The sequence below is a fragment of the Sarcophilus harrisii genome, chromosome 4, assembly GCF_902635505.1.
Source record: "Sarcophilus harrisii chromosome 4, mSarHar1.11, whole genome shotgun sequence".
Classification (NCBI taxonomy): domain Eukaryota; kingdom Metazoa; phylum Chordata; class Mammalia; order Dasyuromorphia; family Dasyuridae; genus Sarcophilus; species Sarcophilus harrisii.
The window spans coordinates 140,020,276-140,041,300 of NC_045429.1; the positions used below are offsets into that span (position 1 = coordinate 140,020,276).

General features: G+C 35.1%; 1 protein-coding gene across 21 annotated transcripts in view; it reads left to right on the plus strand.

The window, feature by feature from the left end:
- Nucleotides 1–21,025, plus strand: part of SYNE1 (spectrin repeat containing nuclear envelope protein 1) — a 567,155-nt gene that overhangs the window by 154,849 nt on the left and 391,281 nt on the right. For 17 of the 21 annotated variants that reach the window (XM_031937596.1, XM_031937595.1, XM_031937611.1 and 14 more), the window contains 3 exons: nucleotides 564–581; nucleotides 4,298–4,494; nucleotides 8,203–8,312. In XM_031937596.1, coding sequence (XP_031793456.1) covers nucleotides 564–581; nucleotides 4,298–4,494; nucleotides 8,203–8,312 — 325 coding nt within the window. The remainder of the gene's footprint in view (nucleotides 1–563; nucleotides 582–4,297; nucleotides 4,495–8,202; nucleotides 8,313–21,025) is intronic. The other 4 variants (XM_031937602.1, XM_031937600.1, XM_023503290.2 and 1 more) reach the window with 1 other exon arrangement.

Genomic DNA, 21,025 nt, shown 5'->3' on the forward strand with positions numbered 1-21,025 from the left:
TTTCTATATCTATGAATTAAAGTTTTTAAAAAATGTTCCTTAAAATACCCATTCTACTTAGAACTTGTGCAATATGGTTCTATGGAAAGATCACTTATTCTGGAATTAGAATCCTGACTCTGGGATTTCCTACTTCCATGTTTTAGGCAAGCTAGTTAACTTTCCTGGCTTCATTTTCTTCATTTATAAAATAAGGGAGTTAGACAAGATGAAAATTAAGGTTCTTTCTAGTTTTAGATGAATAATGTCATGATATTTTGAACATTAACAAATTTCATTTTTAGAATGTTTTGGGAGCGTCAATTCAAATGAGTTATATAAAAGAAGAATGTGAACATTTATTTTTCAATATGCTATGTCTAATTTTAAAATTTGTTGTCATTGGAAATTGAATTTTCTGGACTTTGTGGTAACTAACATTTTTGCAGTACATATTAACATAAAATTATTTCTAAAACGAATATTCTGAGGTGGTTTCTAATTTTAAAAAACCTTATGTTTCAGCCAATCTTATAATAATTTAGCTGTTACTAATATATACATATTAAATCTTAACTGTGCAGGAGGAGCAGAAGGGCCTGGTAAGTGGACATTGAAATATACTTGCCATGCCTGCACAGTCTTGTGATGGTTTTCCAATTTGTCCTAATATGGTATATGTAATCAAGAGTGTTGCCTCTGTACATTGCTTCATACAGCATTAAATTATGAAAAATGCCAAGTAAATAGATCAGCATCTAGAATGTCAACATTTGAGATAAACCAACCTTCAATTTAATGCTGTTAGAGCAGTTCTTCATTTTTTGTTGTCTTTCCCATATTTTGTTAGGCTTCAGTAATGTGCAAGTTATGATGTGTAATTACCTCTAAGTTATTCCTGCAACTCCCATATATTTGTGATGTCAAGTTAGCATTCTTCTACCTAATCTGTGTATCTTTCCCGTTACTTGAGGACTGAGTATTTTTCATTTTATCATCCTAACAAAGGGATATGTTTCATTTTAGAATTGCCTGTTATGTAAGCCTTATTGATCACAGTGAATTACTGTAGTAAGTGGCTGTTTTGTAAATGTGTCACATCAAATTTATAAATAGAATGGGAAGTCTGTGAAGAAGGCAAATTGCTTTAACGATTAGTAAACCAGTAGAGATAAATTATGGTTTCTATAAAAATCTGAAAGTAACGACAGTAATATGATGTTAAAATATGTCCTAATACCAGGCCATTCCAAAAAACTTCAAATTCAACAATATTTGTTAAGTGCCCACTATGTGCAAGACACTGGGTTAGGTCGTGGAAAATGAAAAAATGAAATGCAATTTCTCCCCTAAAAGAGCTTACAATCTTATGGAATGATGGTGATGGTGAGACGTACACAAATAGCTATCACATACAAATTATGTACAAATATCAGGTACAAAAGAAAGGAAGACTGGTTTGAGAAATTTGTATCTAGAGTCTCAATTTTATGCTGCTTTAATATAATGTAGAAATTGTGAGCCTGAGGTCCGTGTACTTGTTTTAAAATGCATTTTTATAACTATTCTAACATAATTAGTTTCCTTTGTAATACTACAAACTTTATTTTATGTATTTAAAATGTTATTCTTAGAAGGAGCCTACAGGCTTCACCAAATGACCATGACACACACACAAAATAAATACTGCTATTGTAGTAGAAAAAAGCCAAAGTCTTTGTTGAAATACTAAAAAGAAGAATATATATAAAACATAATTTAAGCAAAGAAAATATAAATGAGTCTGTAATTACATATTCACTCATATCAGTTCTAGAAACTAAATCCTAAACCAGGGCTTTAATCATAATCCCTTTTTGCTCAAGAAATTTTTACATGACCCGAGGTATATAGGTACATAAAATAAGTGTACAAATCAAATATTTATTTATATTAAATCATAATTTTGCCAGCCATATATTTAGTTACAGAGATCCCACATAGGGTTGTGAACCACAGTTTAAGAAACTGGGTCCTACATATTCAACATATATAGGACTGCTTGCCATCTCGGGGAGGGGGTAGAGGGTGGGAGGGAAAAATTGGAACAGAAGTGAGTGCAAGGGATAATGTTGTAAAAAAATTACCCTGGCATGGATTCTGTCAATAAAAAGTTACTATGATAAAAAAAAAAAAAAAAGAGAGAGAAAAAAAAAAGAAACTGGGTCCTAGTATGATATAAATATAAATGTAGAGAAATCTTTTCATGAGAATTTTTTAAAAAAGTAAAATCTCATAAAAAAAACTTTTAGAACTTAAATTCCTTAAAAAAAAAAAAAAAAGAAAGCGAAAATAACATCAAGATAGCCTTCCCTGCCTTTTGGAATGCAACACAGAGGAAATGTTATGATTTATATTGAACAGACTTTGCTAAAGCTCTTCTCAGAAGTCTCATTCTAGAGTATTTTGGAATTTAAATTGGGGGCTTGAAGCCTATGCCAACATAGTTAATACTATACTAGACCTTACCAGATGAGACATTTTAACTAGGAATCCATTTCTGTTTGTTATCTAGACTAAGCAAACTCAGAACTTCAGGGAGTTAATATAGGACAATTAAAAGAGTGGTCAATTTGAGAGTTTTAATTTGTCACAATTCAGCTAAATCAGAAAATATATGGAAAATCCATTAATGAATGATTAAATAAAGTGAATAAACACATAAATGACACTGAGCTTCTGCTTCTTCATTAGAAGTATGGGCTAATAAACTGTGCCTTCAGATTACTAACAAATTGGATAATTCCCTACACGTATAAAAAAACCCCAATAAATCTTAAAATTTTGGACCAAAACACTGTAGGAAAAGATAATTCTGGTATGCTTCTGCTTTATTGCAAACAGCTTTTATTTATGTGCAGAGTTAATAAATAAATTCCTTGAAGGCAGAAATATTTTCAGTCCAAATAATTTCAATGCTGTTTGCATGCATTGGCTAACCATTGTTTAAATTGGGATAGTCACATTTTATTTCAACTTCAGTTTTGACAATTATAACACACCATATTTATGAAACAAACTTGTTATAACAATTGTACTCATCACATATTTTGACTTGCAGTGAAAATGAAATAGAGGATCTAGTTCAGGAAGAATAATCTTATACCCCATATATGTCAGACTTATCTATATAATATCTAGATCAATTTTTAAATAGACCAACATACCATAATGAATTTGCTCTAAGTAGTGTGATTCTTTAAAATCAATTTCAGGTCATTAGCTTAGGACTTATTCCAGTGATGGTACTATTGCTCAAAATATTTTTCAACATTTTGTTGGGAATGGCCTTCAGAGCAAGTTTATGAACCACCAGGAAACTGAACTAGTCACATTATTTAATTGTTATGTACTTTTAAAATTTAAACAAAAACCAAAAAAGACCTTTTATTTTACTCAATAGATTTAGATTCTAAGTAAGTTTTTTTTCTTTATTATTTCCAAAAGCCAAAATCAACTTTAAATGATAAAAATCATTGAAGAGATTTAAAAAATGTGATAGTCTCTGAAGGCAGTGCTGAAAGAGGAGTGTTGAAAAGGTTTCATGAAATTGCAGGAAAACATCATGTATATCTTTCCATGATTATAAATTTAAAAGGGGAGGCAGCAATCATACTTATTAAAATATTAGTACTGATATTTTATAGTCACATTTTGCTTTTGCTCATATTAGGAACTTTATCCAGGGAATAATGAGTAGACACTGCTTTCAAAGAAGATTATATAATAGGGACTTATTCTAAATTGGAGTATTTTTGTTTCCACTCCTTTCTATTCCTTTTTTCTTAACTTCTTTATCCAAGTTTCTTTTCTTTAACTGAGTTTTTCTTTTTCTTCAAGATAACAAATAAGCAAATAAAAACAGAGATTATGAAAATATAATCCTAAACTTGTAATTAACGTGATGGAAGATAAAATAATGCATAACTAAATGCAGGAAATTGATTTTAATTGTCTTGGAAAATAACCAATTTAACTAAAATTCTACACTTTAATATTTATTAAACTAGAGCTATCATTTGATCTGCATAAAATATATATTAAATAACAATGTACTTGCATGAAACAGTATTCACTATTGTCTGTTGTTCAAAATGCTTCCTTGTTATTTGCATGGACCAACACATTTTGTCTTGTCTTCTTTTTTCTATACACTTTTTTTTGTTCTCTTTTCCTTTTCCTTCTCCTTTCCTCCACTTGCTTTCCTTTCCCTTCTCCTTCTTTTCTGTTATTTTCCCCTTCTTTCTTCTTCTTCTTTTTTTTATTTAAACATATCAAGGCAGGTTGGGATTGAAGTAAAAGATTTTGGACGAAGTTGGAGAAGTGGGATGGCATTTCATTCTGTTATTCATGCTATTCGGCCAGAATTAGTGGACTTGGAGAAAGTGAAAGGAAGACCTAACAGGGAAAATTTGGAAGAAGCCTTCACTATTGCTGAAACAGAATTAGGAATCCCAAGACTCCTAGATCCTGAAGGTATGCTTGGTTTTCTGTTTGACCAATGTAAAGTGATTGACACTGTACAATTGGTCTCTGCAAATGGTTAAATAGAACAAATACTTCATCCTTATTGAAAAAGGACTATAAACAAACTACATAACATGAAAAGAGCTTTGCAAACTTTAAAATGCTGTTTGTTAGTTATTAATAAAACATTAAGCCAGATGTTTCTAGTATTCTAGGTGACTATTTTTAAGTTATCATCCTTTGTAAGTAAAATCGGCATCAAGTTATCAGAATACTTCTTATATTCTTTAAATTCAATTCAATTCAACAGTCATTTATTAACCTTTATTATGTGTAACACAATGTGATAAGCACTGAGAATATAAAGAAAGAAAAAATGTAGTCCTTACCATATTGGGTAGAGTGGAAAGGGATATGTCAGTTACACAAATACATGAATACAAAACAATTCTAGGAGATAGAATGCACCAACAACTATGGGGGAGAAAGAACGAGGGAAGACTTTACATATAAGATAGTACTTGAAATTATCTTTGAAAGAAGCTAGAGATTTCAAGAATCAGGGAATTCATTCCAGGCTTAGAAGACAGAATGTGTAAAGGCAAAGGGATGGAAGGTGAAATGTCAGGTTGAGAATACAATTAAACCAATTCATGCAAAAGGTAGAGTGCAGAAAAAAATGTCTAACATGAAATAGTTCAGGAAAAGAAAATGGGAGACATATAGCAAATTACTCTTTAGAAAAGTTTTTTTTTTTTTTTTTTTTTTGATAATTCAGACAGGACTTCTGAGTGGAGATGACCAAGAGGTGGTTTGTGATGTAGAACTAGAATTGAGAAAGTTTAGGTCTGGGTATTTAGATCTGAGAATCATTTTCCTGGAGATGATAATTTAGTCCACAGCAGCTGTTGGCTTCACTTAAGCGAGGTGCATAGAGCAAGAAAAGAAAAGAATTTAAGATAGAATCTTGGAGTATGCCTATACTTTAGATGAGAAACAGATAATGAGCTAGCAAATGAGATAGAAGAGTAGTTATAACTAGAACAAAGAATAAGGAGAGCAGTGACCAGGAGAGTAATAAATATAAAGGAAATAGGCTAGTCAGCAATGTCAAAATCACAAAAGTGGTCAAGTAGAATAAGGAATGAATAAAGGTAATTGAATTTAGTATACAAATATGGAAGCCAAGTGGCAAAGGGTTGGAGAGTAGGAATGGAAGAATGGTCAAGTGAAGATTTGCTGTAGTTTTTCTTTTTAAATTGGACAGGTTTGTATGCAATAGAGAAGGAGCTGATAATGTTGTTATTATTGTTTAGTTGTTCAGTCATGTCTTACTCTTTGTGACCCAATTGGCCATATTGTACCAATATTATTTCTGGTGCTTTCTTACCAAAGATATTACAATGCTTTGCCAATTCCTTCTCTAACAGATTAAGACAAACAGAGATCAAGTGACTTGCCCAGGGTAATACACCAAATAAGTGTTTTAGGCTGGATTAGAATTCGGATCTTCCTATCTTCAGGCCCAGTGATCTGTTCACTGAGCCATCTAACTACAAATAATGATTGAATGCAAGAAAATAATTAAAGAGATAATTTCCTGAGAAGACAGAAGGTGATAAGATCACAAACATGCCTAAAAGTTTTAGTCTTGGGGAAAAAAAAGCAAATCTTTTTCAGAGCCTAGTTAAAAGCAGGAGAGAATGACAGATAATGTAGAGATTTTGTGAGTTATGAAATATGGAAGAAGATGGAGCACAAATGAGATGGTATTTATTTTCTCATCAAAGTATGAGATGACATGCTCTGTTGAGGAGGGTGTGTGTAGGGCTTGGATGAAAGAAAAAAAGTGTATAATAACTATTGCTAGAAGTGTGATGATCAGTGAAGAATAAAAATAAATTATGCAACTGCAAGAGTCTTTCAAATAAACTGTATTGGAATTTGGTGGCATGTTTGTGTGACTTCCTCCAGCAATGTTCAAGTAGTACCTTAGATCAGAACATTAATGTTCAAATGGTTCACTAATAAGAGCAGAAGAGGCACATGATGAATTTACGCCAAGACTGGAGTTTTGCTAAATATAAGTGGAAATAGAATAAGGGGACATGGATTCAAGGATACAAAATTATGTATAATTTAACTCTTTAAATACAAGGTTAAGATTGTGGAGAGAAGAAAACGAATTGAAGCAGGAGCAATAGACTGGCAGTGTGGAGGAATTGCAGGTCTCAACCATAGATTTGTTTTAGGATCAATAACAGTGAGAAAAAGTCCTTTCATTATTTCACACTCAGAATATAAAAAACAAATTTATAGATATTAATAATAGAATACATTTTATCATTATTACTGGTCAATGAATGAGTTTTTTTTAATGAATATAGTAGGAGCCATGTGTGTTATGTGACAAGGGATTTTTTTAAAAAAAAGATTCCAAAATTTTTAAGGATTGTGGTCTACTCTTTCCTAAGTTCTCTGTTTACTCTTTCCCTAAGCCAGATAATTGTCTTTTAGAAATAATTATGTTATTAGGTGCTTATAAATTGAATCAAAGGGTCCTTTGGATGATTCTCCAAGTAAAGCATTGTTTGTTTTCAGATGGAACTTTATTTAAGACATTTGTGAATTATTGATCTGTTAATAGTCATAAAAGGAGATTGGGAAATTATGTTCTAAATGGGGTAGTGCAGAGATATCTTGAGAACTTCTCAGGATAGGTAGCTGAAGCTTTCTCCAAAATCTCAGTCCCTACTAACTTCCCTCTGACTTCAGGGCAAAGGATGGATTATTTGTCTTTTAGGAAGTCTTCACTATGCCCCTAAACAATCAGGAAATTTTTTATATTTGTCAATAAGTTGACTTGGTTCTAGGGGTTGCCATAACCAAATCTTCCTCTCCTAGCTCCAGAGGATATGGCAGAACTCATATCTCATTGTGATTAACTTCCTGAGAATGGAATTAGGTGAAAATATGAATGGGAGCCACTACAGAAATCTTAGCTTTTGTTTGAAAACCAAAGATTAGACTACACATACATTGTAATAATTTTTCATTTGGTCCAGTGCTTAAAATTGATTTAAGTACAGCATTTTTAATCTAGATCTGAGTCTTGCAAAAAATTTATACTTTAGTAATTAGGCAAAGGTATAATTATAGAAAATATCAGGTTCCTAATGTTAATAATTCTTAGAAATATTTAAATATGTTACTCATCATTTGCCCAAATATTCCTTTATGCATTTTACCCCTAAAAATTCTGTTATTTTCCAGCCTATGGAAATTTCTAAATTGCCTCTGCTTCATTGAATCAATTCAGTATACTTTCTGTACATAAATCTATTATTTTGTTATAATATGTGTATATATAAATTATTTTAGTAAAATAAACTTGTTTTTTACATGTCATTTATTATTTTTTTCATTTTTTATTAAAACTTTTTTTTTTATTTACAAAGCATATGCATGGGTAATTTTTCCAACATTGACCCTTGCAAAACCTTTTTGCTCCAAAATTTCCCCTTCTTCCCTAGCTGGCAGGTAGTCCAATACATGTTAAATATGTTGAAATGCATGTTAAATCCAATATATACATACATATTTATATAGTTATCTTGTTGCCCATATCATTTATTATTATATTTTGTGTGAAATCACTTAAAGCCATCATTTCCTTGAAATTGTTAATACTGATTTACAGGATATTTGTTTTTCCAGATGTGGATGTGGACAAACCAGATGAGAAATCCATTATGACTTATGTAGCCCAGTTTCTGAAATATTATCCTGACATTCATAATACTTGCACTGATGAACAAGAAAATGAGGTAGGTATTTTGTTTAAAAAATATGTGTGTATCTTTTATACATGTGCATGTATATACATTTTATATGTGTATTTTATACACATAATTTATATATGTGTGATTATATATATTATATATATAATTACATAGATGGGTTATTTATACATATGTATATATGTATTATACATGTATGTGTATATGTATGTATGTGTGTGCATGTGTATGTATATGTTATTGTTTGGTCATTTTTCAATTATATACAACTCTTTATGACCCCCTTTTGGGGCTTTCAAGTCAAATATACTAGCCATTTTCTTTTCCTAACTTATTTTATAGACTAGGAAACTGAGATAAACACAGTTAAGTGATTTGCCAAGGATCACACAGATAGTAAGTATTTGAGGCCAGATTTAGACTCACATCTTTCTGATTCCAGGTCCAGTGATCTGCCATTGCATCCCCTAGCTCCTCCTATATATGTGCATACATTTTTTTTTTTAAGTACAACGATGTAGTATTTGATGTCTAAGGCTGAATTTGAATTTGGGTGGATTATTCTGACTCCAGGGTCAGCAATATTTCCTCTTTGATGAAGCTCACTCCCAGAGAGACGAGGAGGTGGCCCAGGATAAAGCTTTGGCTTATATCCACATTTAGAAGCAAGATACAAATTTTACTCCATGAAATCATATGTTCTCAAGTTCTGTCTCTGGACCTGGTCCTATTTACTGTCCTCAGGAATTTTTATTTACTTATTGCTCTCAAAGGAGGTACAGCATAAAATCTGGCTATACAACATGCATGTTGTTCATGTCTGACAGGCATTTCTAAAACTGTTTATGTGAAACTGACATGTCATGTTCAGTCACATAACTCTGTTGCTGCAGGGAACTAATTCTATTTCTTGTCAGCCATCCTTTAGGAAGACCTTTCCTACTGGACCTAGATCATAAATAGATAGGAAAAGCAGATTTAACTCACTGGAGCTGCAGAAGGTTTTAGTGAGCACAGCTGCTTACAGGAATTGATATTTTCACATCAGTCTTCTTTATAGTGGTTAGTGTTTGGCTCTCTTGCTATAATGGGGAAATAGCTGAATTCTAGGATTGTGGTTTAGATGTGACTCATTAAACTTGGACACACAGAACTCTGGCTTGTCTATCCAGTAACTTTAAAGGAATTTAAGATGTGTAATCCCCATCTCCACATCATACAGAAAATCAAATTCTTTATTGCAATAATTTTGTTCCTAGAAAGGCTTCTTTTGTCAAATTAATTTTCTCTTATTGTCTTTCTGAATCTCGATGGTTTTATTTCTCTGACATTAATAGATTTTCTAAGTCAGTAAATTTATCTCTTAGTACAGGAAAGGGAATCAAGTAATGTTTCATTTAATGTATATGAACAGAAATGTAATACATAGTATCTTAGAGGCTGCTAATTATTGTAGTCTCCCCTACCACACCCTACAACAAGCAACTACTTTACTTCCCAAATATTTACTTGTCAAGAGTAACATAGTCACTCAACCTTTATTTGTAACTTTTAAAATTTTTTTAGATATTTTTAGTTATATTCTTTTCCTTTTCCTTTTTTCTTTTTTTTTTCTAATTTATTTTATAAAAAACAGAAGAAAAAAAGAAAAAGAGAAAAGGAATACAAGGAAAACAAATTAAAACAAAACAAAAAGAACATAGTCATGTGCTTAGCAAAACATGAGAGAGAATTTAAAATATATAACAATGAATTACCAGTTCAAGAAATGTGTGTGTATTAGTAAAAGAAATTATATTCATGAGTGTCCATCATTTTTTTTTCTTTCTGGTAAATTATTCTTGTATTTTCTGCTGCACACCTTTTTTTACTTTATTCATTTCCCCCCCATTCATTCCCCACACCTCCCCCAAGCAGGCTATAGTTGAGAAAGGATATATTTATGTATACATACACATACCTACTCACTTACACCCTACAACCCCTACATAATTAATAACCACCCCTCACCCATAGATCTCTCCTTGACTTTTCCCTCCACCCTTTGCTTCTCCCTCCATCCTTCCCTCCCCATTTATTTCTTTATAAATTTTTGGAGGGTGCTATACTATATAATATATATATATATATATATATATATATATATATATATATATATATACACATTGCCTATTTAACCCATTATTGATGTAAATAGGTTTTCAGAATATGTGCCAACCTCCCCCCTCTAATGCCTATGTGTCTATTTTTTCTCTGCATCTCATTTGTATTACATAATTATTATTTTTATCTTAACTCTTTCCCAATCTTTCTGTTGAGCTAGACTGTGAAGATCGCATATTTTAAAATCAGCCAGAATCAGAAATTCAGGTTAGGAGAAAATCGTCAGTCTTTATTCTCAGTGAAAAGATCAGAGGTGGAAGGAATCAGCGATAGCAATGTGTGCAGCTGAGTCAAGAGCTAAGCTAGACCAGCAGCCACATGACCAGCAGCTAGAGTCTGGAACCAGGCCCAATCTCCCCAGCTTCTCTTCCTGTCTCTCTCTGCCTCCACCCACCAAAATCATCATTTCCTATACAACACATCAAGACATGCACAGAGAGTGGGCAGGGACCATTCTTTATCCAATCATGTATATTAATAGAGTATAGCCCAATTACTATTTAGCCTCATGTACTTGGGACCTCAGTGCATCAACTCAAACCTCAGCCCATTACATCTCCGCTTTCTTTTATTTTAGAACACAGGTGGTTATGCCATCCCTGACTCCTCAGGAGGTCAGAGCCCCAAGGGAGGTGATCACACCTCCTAACTTCTCAGGAAGGAGGTGAAAGCACCGAAAAGGAGGTGATCACAGCCTCCCTGACTTCTCAGGAAAGGAGATGAAAAGCACCAAAGGGAAGTGGGGGTTGCTAGCAGGTTTCTGGGCTGAAGGGTCTTATTATGCACAAACCCATCAGCATTGGAGGTAGTACACAAGCACATAGCAATAGCATGAGAGCTATAGGGATGACTCTCCCCACAGTCAGTGCAGGCTCGATGTGGTGTAACAAACATGAATTTTTACATAGAGTAGCAGAATAGCAAACAATATAAATCAACATGGTATTGGAAAAGATCACCAGAAGTCCTAGAAGGAGGGTATGTAAACAACACACATACACCTTCTTCAGCAGCCAAGAGATAGTCCAAAACCAATCTATTGTCCATTGCTTCACGTGTCAGGGAATCCAATGATCCCCCTGTTTTTGAAGTCCTGCAAAAGTCTTTTTATGTGTTAGGGAATCCAATGATTCCAGCAGATTTTGAAATCCTGTAACAGTCTTCTCATTTCTCAGAGAATTCAATGATTCCTGAGAGTTTTCAAGTTCTATGTCTCAGAGAATCCAATGATTCCTGAGGGTTTTGAAGTCCTACAACAATCTTATATCTCAGAGAATCCAATGATTCCTGAGGGTTTTGAAGTCCAACAACCTTTGATGTCCATGAGTCAAACGCCATAACTGCCATGCTCTTTCAATGGTGAGCACAATCAGCAACAGAACCACCCGATATTTCTTCAGTCGTCTCCTTTGTTTCAAGGGTCTGCTCCGTCTTTCTGCGATGGACAAGGCAAATATGGCTCGTTGGCACCCATGTGATTCCTTCTCCACCGGTAGAGATACAAGCAAACCCTCTCCCCAAAGCAGTTACCCCAAAGTTGGTCCTTTCCATTCACCACTTTCTGGGTCTCTCCACATCACCTGGCAATTATCTAAAGATAGTGGAGCTGCTCGCACTGGACACTGACCCTTGCAGTGGGTTATAAAACCTGTCTGCTGGAGCCAGTGCATCTTTGTCAAAAATCAAGAAGTTAATGGTATAAATGGTTAGATTTAGAAGTTCTCTAGGGTTACCTGTGCCCCCCCCCTTTCTTTTGTTTTTGGAGGAGCGTCTTAATATCTCTGTTTCTCCTCTCCACTATTGCCTGTCCTTGAGGGTTAAAAGGTATGCCCATGGTGTGTAAAATCTTATACTGTGCACAAAAGTTCAAAATGTTTGAGATAAGCAGGACCATTGTCTGTTTTTATTTGGTTAGCACACCCATAATGGCAAATGCTTGTATGAGGAATTCAGTGACTATGGGCTGTCTCTTTGCTGCTGGTATTGCAAAAGTGAATCCCGAAAAAGGTGTCTACCACAGCGTGGATGAAAGACAGACGACCAAAAGATTTATAATGGGTCACATCCATTTGCAAGATTTCATTGGGTCTCAAACCATGAGGGTTCTTCCCTGGAGGCAGTGTAGGAGCATGGAAAAGAAGGCAAGCCGTACAGGCTTTTACTATGCTCCTAGCTTCCTCTCTTGTTATTCCAAATTGTACGTAATGCTCGAGCAGCCTGATGATATTTAGAATGAGATGCCTGGGCTTCTTGGAACAAAGGTTTGACCAACATAGTTAGAAGGCTATCTGCCTTTGAATTGCCATCAAAATGGGACCTGGAAGTCCACTATGAGAATGGACATTAATATATAGATTTTACCTGGATGCTTTCTCACTTGTCTTGAAGTTTCTTAAAGGCTGATATTATGGGCTGCAAATTTTTTTGGGCTGTGGCAATTTTTGTACCACCTACTGAATAGGCCGAATCAGATATTATTTTATGTTCCTGGATAATAAGTAAGAGATAGAATGATGATACAATTCATTTGCTGAGGAACTGAAAGGAGTTCTACTCTTTTATGTTAGATCATGAGGAACACAGCACAAATTTATGTTTAGATGCATCCGAAGATAGTTGGTCCTTTAAGGGAACTTTTGAAACTTTTTCTTCAAAATCCGAATTTGAATAGTCTGTTATTTTAATAGAGACCCATGTAAAAATTTGGAGCCATTAATAAAATTTGCCACTCTGGATGGTCTCAAACACACATTAATTTTTATTGGTATAAAAGGTTTATTTGTGGTCTTGTCCCAGATAATTGTCTGCTCCAGTGGCCTTTAATAAAATTCGCCACAAGCACTGGGTAGGGTGTAAGGCTTTGTTCTGGTTGGCCGGGGGTTCCCCCCTATCACACCGTGTCCTAGATGAAGGACTGCTGTGGTTTGCCTCTTGTGTGGAAAAACTGATATTTCAAGGGTTTTGGTGACTCTTTCAAACATTGGATAAACCAAACTTCTCTCAAAGCCTCTTGACTTTTTTGTAAGCTGGCGGGTGAATTTAAAGCATTGTCCCCCTTAAAATGTCATAATTGTTGCTGTAGGTAGTCAAACCTAACATGTCATCCATTGGATACTCCTATCAATTTCTGAAAATCATTCAATGTGTTTAGCTTTTCTTTTCTTAAGGTTTTAATTAACCTTTAGGGTAACTTCATATCCAAATATTGAAAAAGGAGCATGTCTTTGAATTTTTTTCTGGAGCTTTATAATATTAATTCCTTAGTGTTTCTATGGTCTTTTGTAGACATGCTTCTAACATTTGTTCCTCAGGTGCACATCCCAATATGTCATCATGTAATGTAATAGTATAACTTTTGGGAATGCTTTTCTTACTGGAGCAAAACAGCAGCAACATACATTTGACACATAGCAGGGCTGTTTTTTCATTCCCTGTGGAAAACTGCCATTCATATCTTTTTAAGGCTCAGCTAAGTTGCTGGGCACTGAAAAAAATCTTTTCATATCCTCCTTATCCAGAGGGATAGAATAGAAACAATCCTTAATATCTATGACCCAAAAGGCCATTCTCTAGGCAACTAGTGGAATAGAAGTCCAGGCTGAAGAGTTCCCATAGTTTCCATCTTTCATTCACTTTTCTTAAACCTTAACTCCTCCATTTTCCAGATTTCTTTTTACAACAAACATTGGGAATTCCAAGGACTTAGAAAGGTTTGTGTCCTTAGTCAAGCTTCTCCTGTACTATATCTAATAAGGCCTGAATTTTATCGTTACAAGGGCCACTGTTCTATCCACACTGGTGTATCAGTTTTCCATTGGATAGGAACAGGTGAAAGTGTTGGCAGGCCTTCAACAGCAGCCCTGCTTAAAAACCAAAGTACTCATTTTTAACCCTAATTGCTGTAAAACGTCTCTTCCCCACAGATTGATGGGTTTTCAATTATAAAAGGGTAAAACTCCTGTTTTGCCTTCAAAAGTCCATCTCATAGGGCAGCACTAACTTCGCTGCTATTGGTCCTCCTCGCCAGACATGTGGTGTCTGCTTTAATCTTGGCCTGTGACTGGGGCAGCTGGCACCTCTAATGACCGTCCGATCTGCACCAGTGTCTACCAATCCTTCCAATGGAAGGCCATTTATATAGATCGTGAGCATAGGTCGGTCAGTAGTTACAGCTACTGTCCAGTATATTGCTGGATTTTGTCTGAAATCTGAATCTGCTTATTAGGATTCTGTATGAGTAAACCTGATGCTACTATTTCTGCCTGTATTGGTGACTGGGATATTATCTACACATTCCCCCAGTTTCCCACATCAGTGTGTGGATGGACACTGTTTTGTACATACTCTCAGGAGGTAAAATGGTCAAGCCTACTGTGCCTGGAGGCAAAGGGATCCATAGGCTGGAAGGAACAGATTTCACCTCTCCAGGGGTATCTCAGTTGTCTCAGCTGCATACAACTCTATTCTCCCTAATTGTAATCCCTTTCTCCCATCAGGTTGCTTCCCTGGCTGATTGATTGGTAATCCTTTCTCCTATCATATGGCTTCCTGGATGATTGGTCATATTGGGTATTGGACGTCTAGGCATCTCTGGGTGCACCATTGGCTGCCATCATGCCCAAGTGTTTTGCCTGGGCCCTGGGGCTGGGCCCCTCATCCCTTCCCTAACCTGTCTACATTCTGAGGCCCAATGGAAGCCTCTGTTGCATTTTGGACATGGGGTACTGGGTCTTGTTTTCCCACCCTGCTTTCCACTCTGCCTCTATACCAACACTGAGCTTTCAGATGCCCTACTTTACCACACTGAAAGCATTGGTGTCTTCTAGAAGTCCCTTGCCAGAAGGGACCCTGTCTACTGTTGGGATCTTGGGAAGTCTGCATCATAGTCTGGCTATAAAAGGCATTTGTGCCCACTGTGGCACAGCGCTTATGAACTCCTCTAAAGGAGCATCCTGCATGATCCAGTATAATTCTTCTGCACCTCATTAGCATTTTCCTTGAAGTTTGCCTTATTAAAACATCTGTTGATGAATTTTCCCCATTAATTCTTGTGATAGCAGTCTGCAAAGCGTCTCACAAAGTCAACAAAGGGTTCATCTGGTCCTTGTGTTATTTTGTGAAGGCTTCACCTTTGTCATTTTATTTTGAGTGAGTCCACGCTTTGATAGCATTAGCAGCAACGCTCATATGCTGCTACTGAATAATTAATCTGTGCTGTGACATCTGCTAGGGACCTATACCTGTTAGTAGGTCATAGGGTGATCCAAGCATAACACATTTGACTATTTTGTTGAGCTTGTATCACAGGAGCTCACTATATTCAGAAAGCACATGTAATTTTGTCCAGGTTCTAGGCATACTCTTGCTATAGATTTCCAGTCATTAGGGTCAAGATTTCAAAAGCCAAATTCTGTAATAGCATCTTAACATAAGCTGATGTAGCCCCATAAAAGGTGCAAGCCTTTTCAGGTCTTTGATGATTTCTATTTAAAGGCGTATCTTGACTTTCTTGACGGAAGCATTAAACTGGGAAAGTACAGGAAAGATATGTGGCTGGAGCTCCCGGACGTCCACGCCCTTTTCTTTGGCCTTCAGTAAGCCCTCTTGCAGTATACTCATAATTGGATACTGGGGAGGAGGTGCTGGTGCTGTCACTGCCCCTCCTCCCTCCATCCTAGAGGGTGGAGTTGATGGAGGAGAGTCAATCACTTGCTCCTGAGGTGGGGCTGAAGCTGCCTCCTGAGGTGGAAAGTCACCACACCCTTGCTCACTTAAGTCTCCATGCCCTGGGGATATGTAATTAATCTCTTCATTGCCTTCCTCCTTAATATCAGGCCTCCCTATTTGGCTAGAGTGGGAGTAATGGGTTTTTTCTTTCTTCTAGGGATAGGGTTTCTTAGTGCTAACTGAATTATATTGTATAAATAAAATGCCTTGATGGAAATTGAATGAGGACCATTTTCCCTGTAATATGTGGACATCTATTGTCCAACCAGGGACCAGTTATCTCGAGAGATCTGCTCCTGCTCTATGAACCAAGGGGAGATGCAGTTTAATGTACCCACAAGTCTAGCTAACTGTTCCCAAGTTATAAGTAGCCCTTGTCCTTCTATCAGCTTAAGCATGCTTTCTTTTTTTTTTTTTTTTTTTATTTAATAGCCTTTAATTTACAGGATATATACATGGGTAACTTTACAGTAACAATTGCAAAACCTCTTGTTCCAATTTTTCACCTCTTCCCCACCCTCCCCTAAATGGCAGGATGACCAGTAGATGTTAAATATATTAAAATATAATTAGATACACAATAAGTATACATGCAAAACATTATTTGCTTACAAAAAGAATCAGACTCTGAATTATGTACAATTAGCTTGTGAAGGAAATCAAAAGATGCAGGTGTATAAATATAGGGACTGGAATTCAATGTAATGGTTTTAGTCATCTCCCAGGTTCTTTTCTGGGTATAGCTAGTTCAGTTCATTACTGCTCCATTAGAAATGATTTGGTTGATCTCATTGCTGAGGATGGCCTGATCTATCAGGACTGGTCATCATCTAGTATTGTTGTTGAAGTATATAATGATCTCCTTGGTCCTGCTCATTTCACTAGCATCAGTTGGTGTAGTCTCTCAGGCCTTTCTGAAATCAATCTGTTGGTCATTTCTTACAGAACAGTAATATTCCATAATATTCATATACCACAATTTATTCAGCCATTCTCCAACTGATGGACATCCATTCAGTTTCCAGTTTCTAGCCACTACAAAAAGGGCTGCCACAAACATTCTTAAGCATGCTTTCTATAGCACCACTAGTGGGTGGGGTTGAAGAGGTTGAAGGGGTTGGGGGGGGATGGAGAGTCTTTAACTAGCATTTGTCCCATTTTAACCAAAAAAAGATTACTGGTTTAGTTTTTAAGAAAATAAGTTCCTTGTTTGTCTATTAACAATGCTCACCCAAGTTCCTGGTCACCAGAGACTTCTTCAGTCCTTGGTTCCCACCGTTGGGTGACAAATGTGAAGATCGTATATTTTTAAATCAGCCAGAGTCAGGAATTCAGGTTAGGGGAAAATCGTCAGTCTTTCTTCTCAGTTGAGAAAGATCAGAGGTGGAAGGGAATCAGCGATAGCAATGTGTGCAGCTGAGTCAAGAAGCTAGCTAGACTAGCAGCCACACGACCAGCAGCTAGGAGTCTGGAACCCAGGCCAATCTCCCAGCTTCTCTTCCTGTCTCTCTCTGCCTCCACCCACCAAAATCGTCATTTCCTATACAACACATCAGGACTTGCACAGAGAGTGGGCAGGGACCATTTTTTATCCAATCATGTATATTAATAGAGTATAGCCCAATTACTATTTAGCCTCATGTACTTAGGACCTCAGTGCATCAACTCAAACCTCAGCCCATTACACTAGACTATTGCTGATGCCAATTTTAAACATATGTTATACATTTCTGATGTTAAAAAACATAAACAATTTGTTCATGCTAAATTCCTAGGAAATGATCTTTGATATTGGCTCTTATATGTGAAATTTTCTAATGAGCTTTGGGTTTGGTTGATAGAAAGTTCTGAAAATCTGAAAATTCATTGAAAGCCTATTTTCTCTCATTTAATATTATGGATAATTTTACTGGATATGAAAATTTGGGCACAGGCCTAGTTCTTTTGATTGTCTTGTAGTCTTATTATGGTGTTGATAAGTCCTGTACAATTCTAATTATAGCTCCAGTGTATTTAAATTGTTTTTTTTTCTTGTTTCTTGCAAAATTTACTCTGATCTGGGAGTTTCAACATTTGGCAATAATATTGCTATAGTTTTCCACAAAGGTGCTCTGTGAGGTAATGACTGGTGGATTTTTTCTATTTCTTTTTTCCCCTCATGTTCTATCATTCCAGGACAGTATTCTTGGATTATTTCTTGTTTTATTGTGTAGAGGTTCCTTTTTTGATCACAACTTTCAGGTAGCCCAATTATTCTTATGTTTTTTTTTTCCTTTTTGAGCTGTTCTCCAGATCAATTGCTTTTCTTTCTTTATTCTTTTATTTTCTTTCATATTCTGTTCTTTTTTTTTTCATTCATTATAATTTCTTTTGTTATTTCTTGGTCTCTATTTTCTTTCATATTTTGTTCTTTTTTTTTCATTCTTTATAATTTCTTTTGTTATTTCTTGGTCTCTCATAACTTTATTGACTTCCCCTTTCCCAATTCTAATTTTCAAAGACTTATTTTCATCTTTGAGGCTCTGTATTTCATTTTCTAGCTAGTTAACTTTTTTCATAATCTTCTTCTTTTTTTTTTTTTTTGGATGGTTTTTATTTTTATTTTTTAGTTTTTCCCCAATGTTTCTCATTTCATTTTAAAATTCTTTTTTGAGTTCTATAAATTCTCTCTGGGAGGGAGCCATTTCACATTATTCTTTAAGGTAGAAGGTTTTTTTTTATTTCAGTATCCTCCTCTGAAGATGAACCCCAAACTTCCCTGTTCCCAAAGTAAGTTTCTATGTTTGGATTCTTCTTTGCTAGTTCATTTTTTTTTAATGAGAAGTATTAGTGCAAGCACTTCTAATCATTGGCTGGGGGAATGGTGACTCTAGCTTCACTTCAGGTCTCCCCTCTGTTCTGGAACCCCAAACTAAAAGCTGCCCCTCCCTACAAGTTCTCAAAGCCATCAGCATTCCTGGTCTGTACTCAACCAGTTCTACTTCCTTCTTCCCTAGGGCTGCATTTCTGCAGCACAGCTGGACTTGGTATTCCTAATCACCTGAGTTTCTCTCAGTCTTTCCAGATTCAGACCCCAAGTCCTTGCACTGTCCCAAAGATGAAAGTGTCTGTGGTTCTTGTTGAAGCTCCAGCCAAACCCAGCCAACCCCAGGGCCCACTTGGCCATTTCTGTTGAGCTAACCAGAAGTAGTCTACATTTACATTGGTTAATTCCTGGTCTGTTTTTTTGTTTGTTTGTTTGTTTGTTTGTTTGTTTTGTTTTGTTTTGTTTTTAGAACTTTCTTTGATTATTCTAGGAGGGACCCCTGTTTTGCCCCAAGGCTTTTTGATTTTTTCACCAGGCTATGTTTAGCCTGATTTATTCTGTTTGTGGGGAAAATCTAGAGATTTGAAATTTACCAACCTATTCTGCCATTCCCAGAATCCTCCCTTCTATTTGTATCTTTAAAAATAAAAGAAAATGCATTTTATTTTTTCTCGGAATGCTTAAGAAATTAGTAGTGAGAGATATTTATTGTGATTTTTAACTCAATTTTTTTTTTTTTTTACTGAATTTCTTCTCTACATGGCATCAACAGCAGCATTAATTAAATGACAGACAGATAAGTGATAGGTTAATAAGTAGACAGATGGTTATTGATATATAGATTTAAAGTATAAATTGAAAGTTAGGCAACTAAATAGCACAGTGTATAGAGTGCCAGCCCTGAAATCAGGAAGAAAAGAAATGGTGAACCACTCCAATATCTCTGCCAAAAAAACTCCAAATGCAACAATGAAGAGTCAGACACTTCTGGGAAAAAAAACCATAAAATTAAAAGTAAATACAGTATAAGAGGAAAAATAATGTTATGGATGTACTTTAAGTCTGAATTTCTTAACCTTTTTTTTTGGTCATATACCTCTTTAGAGGTCTGCTGAAACCTATGGATTCTTTCTCAGATTAATTTTTTTTAATTTGTAATTTTAAAAAATTAAATTTTCATCAAAGATTAGAGAAAATAAAGATATATTTGTATATAAGTGTATATATATATATATATATATATATATATATCTCCAATATATTTCTCTACATGTAAATATGCAGTAGTTTATTTATTTGAAATTGTTCCTCAAAATTCCAGGCAAGCAGATTTGTCACTGCCATTATGACTTTCTAACACTGTGGTGTTTTGAACTATGAAGTACTAAATATGACATAATTGGGTCAGAATTTTAATAGCAGAGTACACTGTTAAACATTTTAATTAAAATTCAAAATATGTTATTTGCATTGTATGTTAAACATCTTTCTTCTTAGTGATTCAGCAAAAGAAATATCAATATATCAAACACACAACATGTTTCAGGATTCAAAACCAGAAATATTATTTGCCTGAAGAGCAGCAAGGCCTCTATCACTATGCTCCTATTTACATCCTTTAAATTTAACTTCTAAAACATTGTTTCTAAGTGTGTCAGTAGTAACACCTATGAGTGTGAAATTAGTAATACCATATACTTCAGCTTTGTTTTTTTCTTACTTTGCAGAACAAAGTCATTATCTTAGGGGATTCCCATTTATTTTTTCTAATGTTCAGATGACTTTTAAGGAAAACTTTTGTTTTCCTTAATTTAAAAAAAAATTCATTTGAAGTAAAATCCTTATTTTAGTATTTGTAAATACTTTGATGAATGAGTGATCTCATCAATGAAGTTGCTCTCTCTAATGGTATAGGTTCCACTTCACTGGCTTCTTCTCAGAGGTCCTGTGTGATTCTTGTGTATGTTCTCTCATAAAATTATCCCCAGGGTGTCCATCTACACAACGTGCCAGGGACTATCCTTTCAATCTTGCTACACTCTTT